General features: G+C 47.2%; 1 protein-coding gene across 7 annotated transcripts in view; it reads left to right on the top strand.

Annotated features, from left to right (window-relative positions):
* The first annotated feature begins 2,900 nt into the window (after positions 1–2,900).
* The window catches only part of ARHGEF12 (Rho guanine nucleotide exchange factor 12), a 67,978-nt gene continuing 56,236 nt past the window's right edge, over positions 2,901–14,642 (top strand). The window contains exons 1-2 of one of the 7 annotated variants that reach the window (XM_086860954.1): positions 4,516–4,690; positions 5,422–5,559. In XM_086860954.1, the coding sequence (XP_086717080.1) occupies positions 5,528–5,559 (32 nt within the window). In that variant the 5' untranslated portion in view covers positions 4,516–4,690; positions 5,422–5,527. Of the gene's footprint in view, positions 3,227–4,515; positions 4,691–4,987; positions 5,560–9,650; positions 9,798–14,642 lie in introns of those variants that run through there. The other 6 variants (XM_086860957.1, XM_086860955.1, XM_023941461.2 and 3 more) reach the window with 6 other exon arrangements.

The raw sequence follows: 14,642 nt of genomic DNA, 5'->3' as shown, positions 1-14,642 counted from the left end.
CTCCTGTGTTTCCACACCGTGAGCTCTCCTCAATCACAAATTAATGTTATTACCTAGCAAAGCCCTGTGGAGCTGTGTTGGTAAACAGCCACTCTGCTTGCTGATGGCCACAGCCAGAGATCCAGCATGCCAAAAGTCTTGGCTTCTATAAATAGTTAAGCCAATTTAGTTGTTTGCATGTAACCTTTAAGTCCAGCTTTAAATCCTCCAGCGCTGGGGAGCAGCTGCTGGGCAGCACTGAGCCCTCTGGAGATGTTGTTCTGTTTACAGAGCCCAGCCTGGGGGTGGAGGGGGCTCAGGGCCTGCAAGAATTTGTGCTGGGACTTTGCTGAACCTCTGAGGTAGCTCCAGAAGCAGAGAAGAAAGTCCAGCAGAGTTCTGAAGCTTTGCTGTAGAGCTGCATCTCGCTGGTCTCGTGTCTTCTGAAGTGACAAAATCTGGCATTGTCAGTGGTCAGATGTGCTTTGTCTGTGAGAAGTGAAATCTGCCCCTCTACACCCAATTAATTTCATTTTTTATCATCCTGTTGCTTCTTTACAGGCAACCCTGCTGCCTGCCTTTTGCTTCTCCTGCTGGCCTTGCAGCCGAGCTTTGTAAAATTAACCTCCTCTTTCAGTCCTCTGCCCTCTCTTTGTAGCTGAACTCCTTATTTGTACTTGAAAAAAATTGCAATTTTTTGATATCCACAGCTTTATTCCCTTGCAGCAGTAGTCCAGGCACTGATGTAAAAGCAGCATTTTAAGTCTTTGAAATCTGCTATTACATGAATACCACGGGGTCTGCCATGTCCAAAGAAATCAATGCCCTGTTTGCCTCAAGTTCCAGGCAGCTGGTAAGTTGACAATGTAAAAGATCCCTAGAAAATGACTAAAAGAAGGAAAATAACAGATGGAAAGGCCTCTGTAAAGTAATTAAGGTTTACAGGTAGATAATCTTGTACGGGAAGAAGAAAGTTTCAGCTTCTGCAGCTTCTCAAATGTTACAAAACACAGGTTTTCAGCAGTGCTTGTGTTAACCGTGTCTTGTGTCAGAAGACTGAGATCTGTCCAGTGCCACAATCCTTAAATGTGAAATTATATTCTCCATTTCTTTATATTTTCAATTTTTAATCACCCCTCCAGCCAGAGGATGGAGACAGAGAAGGAAACCCAGGGCACAATGTCCAGCAGTTTCACCTGTCCTCCCCAAGGTTGCTGCCTTCATCATGCTGATATGGAATGAAAGCTTAGTGCTATAAAAATGCTGAGTGCCCCGTGGATTATCCAGGTTTAGGAACTGTAATAAGCTGTCACTGTAGAAGCTCTGCTAGATTAGGCTCTCTGTGTCTCAAAATCAGCAAAGCTTTGTGTCCCAAGACCAACCCTGGGTACATTTCCAGCATTTCCAGAGGGTAGGAAGCAAATCTGGCACCCATTTTAATGTGGGAAATGAAAAAAAAGGCTTGGAAATGGCACAGAAATGTGGAGTACAGCACAAATTTATTTGTTTTCTGGGATTAGGTCCTGTGTTCTTTAGGAGTCACAAATTTCTAGGCACATTTGGGAAATGAACTTGGGAATTGTTTCCCTTTTATTTTTCCCCTCCAAGGTGTAAAGGTTTGGCAGCTGGCTTCCAAAACCAGCAGAAAAACAGGAGCTGGCTGAGCAGTTTGTGGTGAGTGTAAATAACAGTTCAAAATACCTGAGTGTTCTCTCACTGGCTTTAAATTGATTACTTGTAAGGAGCAAAAGAGTCTTTATGCACTTGGTTTTTGTGAAACTCAGTGAAACTCAGCTGATTATCCCATCTGAAACACAAACTGATTTTTTTTTTCTGAATGAAGAATACTTTCAGGCACTGTTTATCCACACCTAAAATCGTAAAGCGTCACTTTCTGCTGACTTTTCTCGCTGTTTATGCTGAGCTCACAGCGGTGCAAACCCCCTCGGAGCATTCCAGAGTTCCACGATCCCAAAGCGCTGGGAAATTCTCCTTTTTTCCCCAAATTCCTCACCTTTTACCTGCCCGGGAGCTCAGGTTAGAGGAGCCATTCGAGGCTTTCCCAGCAGATGGCAACAGCTCCTCGGTGCGAGGCTGGGAAAGGGGGATTTGGCCACAGCATCCTCCTGCAACACTTTCTCTATAAATTTGATTTTGCCCTATAAAGCATCTCCAAGGATCTGATCTTTATTTTAAGGCAAAATAAGAATTTTTTTTGAAATTTGGAATTTTGGTAATTCCTATGGAATTACTCTTCAGGAATTAAACTCTTTCACTTCGTGGTCCTGCTTAGCTATGCTCTGGACTAAAAAAAAAACCACATTGGGGAGGTTAATTAGAGAATCACAAAATGGTTTTGTGTTGGAAAGGACCTCAAAGATCATCTTGTTCCAACCCTCCTGCAATGGGATGGTTCTGTGTGCAAATTCAGGCCAAGTGACAACTTCAGAGCTACAAAAAAAAATAAAAATCTATTTTAATGGGCACAGTGTAATTGCTTATTGATTTCTCCACCCCATATTTTAGGCTGTGAAACAGAATTATCATAAATAGGCATCTATCTTAATCTAAGTTTGTAGCCAGCTCCCACCGAAAATAATGAAATAAATCAGCATTTGCAGGAAAGAAAAGCAGGTATGATTTCAGAATCTATGTCTTAGGATTTCCTCCAGCTAATTGTTCTCGTTGTGTTGTCATGCACAATAAAATATAATTAAAGTAATAAAAAAGCATCGAGGCCTAATATGCAAATGCTGGGCCTGCCATGAATCAGCTCTCCCAGGAGCTTTCCCCTCTCCAGGCACAGTACTCGATGTTCCCAAAGTTAAAAGCAGGGAGGGATTTATTGCAGAGAAGATGCAATAAAGAGATATATAATAAATAAATATAGATATATGGAGGCATTCAGTCACTTCATCACCACTGATGACTGTACTGCACACAGCTGCAGGAGAGGCAGACGTGGCTGCTCGTCTCGCACTCCCACACTTTATTTTTTTTATTTTTTTTTCCCCCAAGTCTCTATTTCCCCCAAAAGGAAACCAAAAAAGGAAGTATAAATGTCCTGCGTATATATGTGAAGTATCATGTAGAAAATGATTTCATCCCACGCTTCCCCTCCTTGCTCTGAACTTCATCAAAACAACAAATTCTTCAGGCTCTCAGACATTCAGCTGGTTTCCTGATCCTCACTCCGAGCAGGAGAAAGCTCCGTGTTCCAGAGTGGCTGGATGTAGCTTCAGGCAAGGTATGGTCCTGTGTGCCCAGCCAGGGCTCTGCTCACATCTTTCCAGCCTCTTTCCACGTCCAGTGTCCCAGCTTTGAGTATATCCCAGCAAGATTAATTAAAGGGAAGAAGCGCGGTGTCCTAGATGATTGGGATTAGCTAATAAGGTTATTTTAGTCTGCTGGCATTTGCTGGGGGAGGCTGATGTTCCACAAGTTCCTTTGTGCAGGAATTACTGGCAGCAGAGACATCCTGCTTTTCAATCCACATCTGTGCTGCTCACGAGCTTTAATTTCTGGAGGAGCAGCATGGGAGTTTCCTGAAGTTCTCAGGTATTGATGTTATTCCCAGGTGTTTGAAAACAAGTGGCTTATAATGCCAGGACAAGGGGGAATGGCTTCACACTGACAGAGAGTAGGTTTAGGCTGGATATTAGGGAAAAGATAACTCCTTGTGAGGGTGATGAAGTTGTCCAGAGAAGCTGGGGCTGCCCCTGGATCCCTGGAAGTGTCCAAGGCCAGGTTGGAGCAAGCTGGGAGAGGGGAAGGGGGTTGGAACAAAATCACCTTTAATGATCTGGGATTGTGTGTAGATTCGAGACAGGCATTTCTCTCTCAGACTGTGCCGTACATGGCACAAACAGCAAGGATGTGTTTGTGTTCAGGCTGCGGCTGAGCACAGGGAAACCCACATCTGCTCAAACTGAAATGCCCAAATTTACCAAATACCCTCCGTGGCTCATCTTCTCGTTCTGGAGGTTTTGAAAGGGAGCAGGAACAGGCCCTTGGCCGCAGTGTTTCTGGAATGTACGTGCGGGCAGGGATCAGTTCTTAGATTTATGTTGACCTTAACCTGTGAGAAAAATCCCCGATGAAACGTGCGTGGGAAATGCAGGGAACTGCGGGTCTGGCCAAGAGAGCCAGGAAAGGCCTGGGAGCAAACAGCACAGCCGGGGACTGCCTGAGGCTCCGTGCTGCACAGCTCCTGGCACTTCTACTCTTTTAATCCGCTGTTTATTTCTTTTCTTTCTGCTCTAAGTTTCGCCGGTGTCATATTTTCCATGGAGATGGAGGCGCGGGCGCTCCCTGCTCTGAGCGCTGGTGACACGGCAAAGCATCGGATGGCTGGGGATGGGGAACGGAGAAGGGAAAAAGGGCTAGAGGGAAAAAGGAAAAGCTCCTCGGGTTAGGGATGCAGGGGGAGGAGGGAAAGCGCTCCGGCAGGGACACAGGGCGAGGGAGGAGCGGCAAAGCCGAGCGGAGACGGGAAGAGAAGGAAACACCCCGCGGGTCTGGAAAAGGCTTCCCGAAGGGGAAAGGCCTCGGCAGGGACCGGGGGAAGGGCTGCGAGGGAGGCGGAGGGGGGAAGAGAAGGAGGAGGAGGAGAAGGAGGGGAAAGAGGAGAAGGAAAGGAGAGGGAGGAGGAAGAGGAGGAAGAGGAGGGCAGCCGGCGGAGGGATCCGGCGGCGGGGCGGGGCGGCCGGAGGTACGAGCCCCCCGGAGGCGCCGGGGAGGGGCGATCCCGGCCCGGCTCGGCTCGGCGCAGGCTCCCCGGGAAGCGCCGCTCCCGCCTCTCTCAGCAGCGCAGCGGGGCCGCCACCGGGCCGGGAGAGCAGCGCGGCGGCAGCGGCGGGACTCGCGGGAGAGCGCAGCGGAGAGCGCAGCCAGCCCGCAGCGCCCCGCTGGGTCCCGGGCCGGAGCGAGAGGCGGAGCGGCGGGGGATGGAGCCCCGGGCCTAGGGGCGGCCGCCCTGCCCGACCCCCTGCGGGCGCAGCACGGGCGGGGGTCGGGGCGGGCGGGCAGCGGGGATGGGCCCGGCCGCGGGCGGGGAGCGCCGCCCGCCCCCCGAGCGCCGCCGCCGCTGAGCCCCGCCGGGGACGGGCACGGGCCCCGCTCTGCCCGCGCCGGGGAGGCTCGGCCGCTTCTTGGAAACGTTTTCTCTTTTTCTCCCCGACTCCGCCGAGATTGTTTCGTTGTTTCTTTTTATTTTTTTTATTTTTTTTTTTTTTTGTTGGAGTTTTTTCTTGTTGGAGTTTTTCCCTTTATCCCCCCACGCCCCACTTCCGTGGTTTGGATATTCTGGGTGACTGCAAAGAAGAGTTTTGGAGTTGTTTCGGATTGGGTTTGTTTTCTTGTTAGTTTTTTTTTTTTTTTTTTTTTGTTCCCTTCTGCCCTTGAACTGAGTTTGTCCTCTGTGCATGCCTCTTCTGGAGCAAGGCTGGATCCTGAACCTCGGTGCATGTGAGAGGCAAAGCCTCGTTCATATTCCTGCAATAAGAGTAAAATGTAAATTGGATAATACGACTTCTTGCCAAAGGCTCCAATGAGTGGCACACAGTCCACAATCACGGACAGGTCAGTGTAAAATGAGATTTCTTGATAGTTTTTTTTCCTTTTTTCTTTTCTTTTTTTAAATGTGGATATTCGCAGAACTCACGCACTTTGTGTTCTGGCTTCAGTGACAGACGGGATCAGAAAAGCAGGATTAAATCAGAGGTTCTGGGAACTGAGGGTGTCTTGACTGTCAAAGCAACTGGGTTAACTTTGAAACCGGAGAATTTCAAGTCCAACAGCTTTCAGGCCTGCCAGGCTGACTTTGTAGGAGCCAGGGGTGGTAATTGAGCTCTCAGGATGGGCTGGTGCTGCGGGGAGCACCGAAAGCAAGTGTTCTGCAAGGCCTGTAAGCAGGAGAAGCCACCAGAATTTAGGATCCAGCTCCAGCCTGAACTCAGAGGCCGTGTTGAGGATGTACCTGGGTCTCCTTGGGTCAAGTACTGCAGAGAGGTCACTCCAGGTGAGGGCAGGAGGGATAGTTGACAAGCAGGAATGTCTGCTGGTGTCTACCTTAGCAGGAACCTGCCTTTAGAGACCTGCTCAGGCCTCTGGGCAGGTGCCTTTCATTATGTCTGGAGTTCTCTTACTTGTACTGGGATGTTTCAGAGGAAAGGGGAAAAAAAGTGACCAAAAAAAAGTTAACTAGGAAACATTTTAACATGCTTTTAAGGCAAGTGAGTGGAATGAGTGTCTCCAGATTTATTTTTTTTTTTTTTATGAGAAGAAAAGATACCTTTTTTTGACACTGTATGCTGTAAAAACCATATAATGTATTTTATTGTGTCTGTTTGATGGTTAAGGTGTGTGGCAAAGGCCTCGCTTTGGCCTTTCATGACCAAGCAGTTCTGGCACAGCAGCAAAGCTGGGGCTGGGATGGAGCAATGATGCTTTTGGGTGCTCGAGCTCACCAATTTCAGGCTCCAGGTATGGGCAGGAGAGAGACTGAGTGTGGTTCTCACTTAAACCCAGGCCTTGTCTTGACTCTACAGGTCCTCACAGTCCAAGGGGCTCTGGGACAGCTCAGACTTGTGTGCAATCTGTGTTTACAGCTGTTCACAGAGCATTAAATCTTGGCAATTAATTCTGTAGTTTGTACTTGCAGAATTTTCTCTTTTGCAGTGCGTGAACGATGCTTGAGTTGCAGGATGTTTTTCTCTGTACCAGGCAAGGCAATGACAGTAAAAAGGCATTTCAGTGGATTTGTGAGGATTTTGTTATGTACTTCAGGCCATATGTCTTGTGGCAGTTGCATGATATCAAAAAGAGCGACAGGATTTTCATACCGAGATGCAACTGAGTGATGCCTGAAAAGGAAAAGCACAAGAACAGGGAATTTAATTTACTTGTTAGTAAAACAAAATACTTTCCATTATTGAATTGGAGCAGCCAAATTGAAAATGCAGCGGAGACAAAAAAAATGTCTCATTTCCTTTTGCTCTCAGTCATGTCAGGAGGATGTTTCTGTTTGGTGTTCTATTAAGGTTTTGGATCAAAAGGCTTTTAATGTCAGGTGAGGAGCTGTCTCCACAACACTGAGATTTCTGGGATGGCTGGGGGAATGTGGAGAAACTGGATCTCTTCTTGTCACTATTTTTCACCTCTGGCCTGAAGCAGCCCCAGCTCTGGGGTACAAAGTCATGGCCATGGTTCAGCCAGGAGAAGGAGAAGCTTTGGGGTGACCTCATTGTGGCCTGCCAGGACCTGAAGGAGCCTACAAGGAGGATGGAGAGAGACTATTTTAAAAGGCCTAGCGTGACAGGACAAGGGGGAATGGTTTCAAACTCTGAGTAGGGTTAGATTGGTTATTAGGGCAAAATTGTTCCCTGTGAGGGTGGTGACAGGGTGCCCAGAGAAGCTGTGGCTGCCCCTGGGTCCCCTGGAAGTGTGCAAGGCCAGGCTGGAGCACCCTGGGATAGTGGAAGGTGTCCCTGCCCATGGCAGGAGGATGGGACTGAAATGATCTTTAAGGTCCCTCCCAAGCTGAACCATTTTGGGATTCTCTGATGATTCTCTGACTTATTCCCTGGCTGAACCTTTCAGCAGAACCCCAGACACGGTGAGGGTGTTTGTTCCCATCATGTGAATCTCTGCCGTTCCTTTTCATCCCCAGCATTGTGCAGGGTTTGGAGGGGTGGTTTTTGATCACTCTTGTCCCTGCAGAACATTCCCCTTTCCCTCCAGGCCCAGGGAGTCTCCGTGTTGCCTCTTTCAATCTGCCTCTTAAGCTTGGAATGTAAAGCAGGTGCAATATAAATAATGTTGCTGCTTCCACTGTCATTAGATGTACGTGGAATAAATCATCTGACATGTTCAATTCTCTTTGTGTTTGTCAATCACCTGCCTTGGTGGGATTGAGATGGGAATTGCCTTAAACCAGGAAAACCCAGCTTGCATCTGTGCCAGATGGTATTAGGAATATAATAGGGTAGCTTGGGCCCGGATTTTTCTCCATATTAGCTTTACATACTTGCATTTTGCATATATAGAGCCGCCTAAATCCACTTTACAGACTGTGGATATTTCCTTTGGTATCCCTTCCTTTTTAGGTGGTAATGATTTGACAGCTGTCACATTTCTCTTGTCCAGATTGTCCTTGTCTCATCCTTGACGTGTTTTATATCTCTTGTTTTTATTGATGATGTTATGATTACCATTAAATATAAAAATTAGAAGTGTATGAACAGCCATTTCTGGTGCTCTTCTGGAGCCAGGATGATAAATGATGTTTTTATTAAGTCCCCTCCTTTTTATTTTTTTATTTTTTTTCCCCTCTTTTTATTTTTGTCCTCTTTCCCAGGAAAGTTGAATGGATTTTAGTGTCTGGCACTGCTGAAACACAGTCAGGCCAGTTCATATCTGAGTGTGTCTGGGCTCATTCTCTCTGTGGACTAAACCTTACCCCAGTTAATTTTGGTAGTGGTTATGCTCAGATTCTGTTATCAGAACTCCCAAAGCAGCATCGTTTTCCGGTGTCTTTTTCTTCAAGTGCCTCCAGTCTGGAGGGAAGTGAGTGCCTGGGGGAGTGGGGAATACCAGGCATTAAACAGAAAAGGCAGAGCAGATGTTGGGACTCCTGAGAGTGCCGTGGCTGTTCAGAGTTCGTGGAGGAGCTCCTGACACACCATCAGCATTTGGGGGAGCACCTAAAGGCTGCAGGCGGACAAAAAGTTATCTCCTAACATAGCACTTGAGGCTTAAAAACCCATCAGCAAAGCATTCTCCAGGATAGCTGTGGTGCCTTGTAGGGCTGCTGATGGTTTGAGAGAGTTAAACACTGATTTAACTTCCCCTTCTTTCCCTCAGGATGTTCTTTTACTTTGTCAGCTGCTTTTTTTTTTCCATCGTCCTGGTGCGCATTGGACCGTATCAAACTCTTCATCTCCAGCCTTGCTGCTCTGCTCCTTTATGTTTGTAAACATTTACACCCTCTTAATTTAATCCTCTCTTGGCTATGCTGTATTTGTTCAGAGGCCTCCTAAGGTGGCATTTATCTTGCTGAGCTTAGTGAGTCTTTGAGGTAGACATCCCCGAGCTGCTCATCTGGCTTGACTTGATCGTTAGTGGAAGGAAATCTGCACATCGAGGGGACCTTTCTTATCCTAAAGGTATCTAAAATCAGTCAGGTGACTGAACTTCATCCAGCTCTGGATTTAGGCGAGATTTCCCATATCTTTTGACCTGCAAAAAATCTATTTTTGGCTACTCACTGGTGCTCGGCTGGATTTTTGGTGCTGGGTGCTGTTCCTGGCAGACTTTGCGGCCCGTCTGTGAGCAGCTGAGGGGCAGCAGGCAGCTGGGCAGGGTTTGTTGGAGGAGTTTTCCTGTTCCTGCTGGAGTGTGCCCACATTCCCTGCCTCTGGAGTTCTCCTGGCCGGACACTGGCCAGCTCTGGGCGTTGCTGTGTGCTGTGCATGGCCGGCCACACATGGCCGGGTGAGATAAGGGCTTTATTCTTCCCAAGGCCACGTTGGGGCCGGGCTGAAATTCTGAAATTCAGCCATTTCCAGCCTCTGCTCGGCCACCAAAGGCCGGCCCGAGCTCGGCTGTATCCTGTTATGACACTAAAGAAACATTTGTGTGCCATTAATTTTTTTTCACTCTCGGAGTTAACTGTATTTTTCTTCCTGTCACTGTTCCAAACACACTTCAGGGTTGAGCAATTGCACGGCTGCAGGACTTGCTTTATGTTTCTTTCTGTTTATTAAAGGCCAATAAAAGAAAGGAGGCTCTTGCTTTCGCAGGACCTCGCTGAGGAACTGGTGAGTCTTCTCTGCAGTTGCTTGCAAATGAGTTTTATTTATAACCATGCTGTAGTTTCTGTTGCTATGATTGGAAAACAGCAGAGGTAGAATTTACACATAATTACCCTTGAGAAGTTTTAATTGGTGATTTGCTCCTGACTTGGTATTAAAATAGACTCTAATTGTTTCTTATCTGCTTTAGATGCACTTTCCCTGTCTTTGGCTCTTTGGAAGTCCCTGTAGTAATTGGGAATTCTTTGTGTGGTGGGGAAAAAGGGTTTTATTTCTTCCAGCAGGGTAAGAACTGCACAGAAAGTCGCACCTTAGTGTTACTAACTAGTTAGTGTTACTGACTAGTTAGATGTCATTATCACTCATTTTTTTAATTAGTAGAGCTTGTAAAGTCCAATATTTATGGAAAATGGGCTGCAGTGTGAGATCTAAGGATTAAAAAGAATAGTAGTGTTTGAGTGGGGCTTTTCATCGTTGTGCCTTCGCTGTGTTTGGAAATTAGCAGTTGACAGAGTCTGTGCATAAATTCATGCTTTATTTTGCTGTTCTTGAGGCTGGCAGAAGAGAGGACTGGCTGGGGTGTTTACTGCTGGCTGGGACACAAATGCTACCACTTCATGTTGCATAGTTTATTAGGGCTTTTACTGGAGACAGGAGCTGAGGTGAGCTTGATTTTCTAGTTTTGAGTAGAGCTGTGGGCGTTGTGATTATTTGGGTGGAGGCAGGAATGATATTTCATCTGTGAGCCCAATTGTATAATTCTCCCTGTGCACAGAACTCCTGTTAATGGCATTTTAACATTTCAAATGGATGGATTAGGAAAGGGACTGGGATGCTGGCTCCTTCAGTTTTAGATTTTCAGAATTCTGGTCCACATCTACAGAAAGTTAGCAGCAAAAAAAATCATTCAGTGCTGTCCTAGCTGGAGATGCTTGAGAAGGAAAGTGCAGCTTGCCCTTGGAGCAGGAGTTTGCTGAGGTCGCTGGTGGGATTTGTGGGTGTTCACTGGTGTCCTTTGACTTCCATGACCTGTGTGGGAGGAGAGTTCCTTGGTCCTGGAGGGTGACAGCAGTGGCCACAGTCGTCCTGCTGGAAATCAAAGAGTCTTCTGTTCACTCTCACAACTGGTCTGGACCTTGTAAAAATGCTGGGTTTGTAGAAGTAATGGTTAGTGTGGAAGTGGTGTTTTAGTGTAGAAGTAGTGATTTAGGTACTGGAGGTCTTGGCAGTTCATCCTGAGGCCATACACAGCAGTGGGGGAAGGTGGTACAGACACCCGTACCACTTATTCTCCATATTTCATGGCTAGGCACCAGGATTATTTGGTTATTTCCTGCTGTGGGGTCTCCCCAGTGAATTTGTCTGTAAAGAATTCGGGTAGCTTCACTGACTGCTTCTGTTTTCCTGAGAAGCTTTGGAGTATAACCAACAGGATTTTTGACATTAACTCTTGTTCTCCCACTTTCCCTGTAGTATTTTGAGTAGCATCCTCTACTTCCCTTGGGTGTAATTCCCACCCCAGCCCCGTGCTGTAGTTTGCAGAGTGTCTCGGAGAGGAGCAGTGTTTGCTTTGGACTGGAGACTGAATTCTCCACTCCACCTCGAGGTGGTCCTTTGGGTCACCAGGGAGGTATGTTGGCTGTGCTGCCTCAAAGATAAGCTCAGCCTCTTGCCTTGAGCCTTTATCCTCCAGGTTTCTCCTTGAATACCTCTTCCTTCCCTCTGAAAATTAGCAGTTGGAGATTTATTAATGAATCCCATTTGTATTATCCTCGAGTTACCAGTGGATGAGTTGCTGTAAAAGTGCTTCTTGTAGCATTCCAAGTATTCCTCTGCCTAAGCACTCCCCCTGATATTTTATCTGCTTTGAGATAAGCAGATTTTCCTGTGTAAGAGATGTCAATAGCACTAAGAGAAAATAGACTTAAATGTGTATTTTCAGGTAGGTGATGCTGTGTTCTGTGGCCCCGTTCTGGGTAATTATTAGGTTTAAAGAATAAAAGTCTTAGTTCATGTCTCAGCTTGATTAAACTTAAGGGTCAGGAGCCTGGATGTTGGTAATATCTCAAGATCAGAAGAGGGGGCTTAAAATAAGGACAGGAGAAGCAGCAGCAAGGGAATTAGTAAAATGAAAAGGGATGTAAAACGTGCAGTGTTTGATTAAGAATGCAAAAGGGATAAAATACAAGGCAGGATACATACAAAATAGTAACAGCACACTTAGAGAAAGACAGGAAGAAGCGACGTTTACTCATTTTTCTTTGAAAAGAAAACATGTAAAAATAAATACATTAAAATGACAGGAAAAAACAGCATCCTTATGTTTCAAATGTAAGCATAAGTATAAATAGTAAAAGCCAAACAAACAGTGTTCGGCCTGTGACATTCACAAATCGTCTGGATGTTTTGTTACCAGCCTGCATCCTTTCCTTGAGGATTTTCAGTGTTGTGTCTGTTTGACTTCTGAGGCCCATGGGCAGGAACCCTTTCTTGCAGAGCCTGATGGTAAATAAGAAACATTGCTGTTTACATTTGTTGGCAAGCACTTAAATGTGATCCTGTGGGGCTATTTTAAGCTCTGTTTTGACAACGTTGAAAGGTCTAGGCTGGGATGTTCGGTGGCAAAAGCGTTTCATGGAATTGCTGTGGCACTGGGAAAGCAGATGAGAGGAGTCCTTCCTGAGGTGGGAAAGATCACAGCACAGGTTTCTGGACTTGGAATAATTCTGGTGTGATGTGGATCATTGTCCTGTCAGTCCCTGGGATGCTGTCAGAAGTCCTGGCAGGAGGGTCACAAGCGTGTCCCAGCCTGACTCAGGGCTCAGTTCTTCCAAAAAAATAAACTTTTTTTAATGGTCAGGGAGCAGGACTGTGTAAAATGTGTGAATCAAGCAGCAGGGCCTCTCTTGGTGGTACAAAAAATTTGAAATTTTGATGCTAAAATACCTGAGAGAGAATGTCCATGTTCTGGCATTTCTTGGTTGCTCTGAGTTGGCACAAGAACTGTGGCTGCAAGGGCAAAACTCAAACTGGATTTACTCCTGAGCTCTTGAAATATGTTTTGGAAATTTTCAGGGATATTGGTGGGAATCTGAATTTTATTCAGGTGCTGTTCCTTATTGAATCTGTAACTAGCAGCACAATTTACTCTTGTTTTTGTGAGAAGCTGGTCCTGTATTTATTTGCAGGCTGTGAATCCTGGTTTGGGGTATCACCTGCAGTCCTGGGTGACTTCCCAAGTGGCATCAGTAACCTACAAAGGGTTAAACACTCTTTTCTAGAGTCCTGAGCGAGCTGCAGCGCTGCAGAGGGGCTGGAAAACCTAGGTGGGACCTGGATTGACCTGAGCAAGCATTTCCCAGCGTGGAGGAAAAGCCCCGTGTGTTTAACAAAGCACCAGACTGATGCGAGACAGGCGAAGGACTGGGAGTCCACCACTCCCATAAACAGACAAGCTTCAACCTGCAGGCTCACCTGGAGCATCTGATGGCTGCTTGAAAGTCTTTTTTAGCCTGTTATGATAGTGGCTGTTGGTGCAGCTTCTTGGCAGCACTTCAGACAAGGCGTCTCCTCTCCGCGCTCCGTGCCACAGAGGCACTGCTGCCTTTCTGCTGTGCCCAGATGCAAAAGAAGGTTCTGCCGAGATCAAAGCTGCCAGAAAAGCGATGGAAAACGTGGAAAAAGGAGAGAATTAAAGGAGGGGAGCCATAACGAGCGAGCAGGGAAAGGAAATAGGAAAAAGCTGCAGTGCGAGACAGGAGAAATCAATAGGAAGTGAGTGAGAGGGAGAGAAATGGGAGAGCTGGTGGCAGCTGCCAGATAGGAGAGAGGTTTCCTGGCTGCCCCGTGCTCTGGAGGCACATGGCAGCCTCCAGGGCCAGGAGCTGCTGCTGGAAGCACAAAGCCCTGAGCAGGCAGGGCTGCAGCTCAGCGGGCTGTGCAGGACCGAGGGAACACGCTCAGGGTCTGGGAGCGCCTGGCTGGCTCTTGAGGAGGCTGCTCTGGGTGACAGCAGCTCCCATGTGACAGCGTTTGAGCTGGCTCCCGATAATTCCTGTTTTTCTGCTCGCTGCCTTTCAAAGCTGCTGCTTTGCAAGCGAGAGCACAACGTTGTTTTCTGCTCTGCATCAATAGGATTTTTTTCCCCCCCAGCTTTTGAAAAATTATAATTATGTGATGTCCTAAATGAGGCGGCGACCTCAGCCAAAAGTGAGCTGCTGTTGTGGGGATTTAAAAGAGGGATTTTCCCTGCTGCTGCAGACTCTGTCCTGACTGAGGCGGCAGCATCAGCTCTGGCAAATATCCAGGGAGAGCTGCAGTAGAGGAGAGGGAATTTATATCATGTGGACTTCCTAAACGTAAGGATGGGGGGAATCCTCGTGTGCCAGGGATGAAAGAGATCTCCTGGTGCTGAAGTGCAGCTCTCCAGCTGGCAATTTGTTCCTGCAGCCTGTCGGGAGGCACCAAATGATAGGTTGTGGTTTGCCCTGCGCAGGCCCTGCGGTTTGGGGAGCGGAAGCGGTTCCTGTGGGCGCAGATCTGATCTGAGCAAACCCGACACCCTCGGTCGCTCTGGCTGGGGAAGGTGCTCTGGGGATCCTGCACAGAGCCCTCTGCACTTGTTGTGGGGTTTGCTTTGCTGGGAGGATGTGCCAAAGTGTGCCCAAACCTGTGCAGGTGCTGCTCTGCCCTGAGCCGTCAGCAGTAAAAGCAAACGCCTCACAATAATTTGGGAGTAATGATGTAAAAGAGCAGAGCACTCTAGGTCATTATTCCCTAGAAACAGCTGGGTTATCTGTCTAGCTATCTAGATCTCTAGAGCACAGGTTTAGATACTTCAGTGCTGGGTGA

The sequence above is a fragment of the Cyanistes caeruleus genome, chromosome 23, assembly GCF_971803275.1.
Source record: "Cyanistes caeruleus chromosome 23, bCyaCae1.hap1.1, whole genome shotgun sequence".
Lineage (NCBI taxonomy): Eukaryota > Metazoa > Chordata > Aves > Passeriformes > Paridae > Cyanistes > Cyanistes caeruleus.
This window is presented reverse-complemented; position numbering and strand designations above follow the sequence as displayed.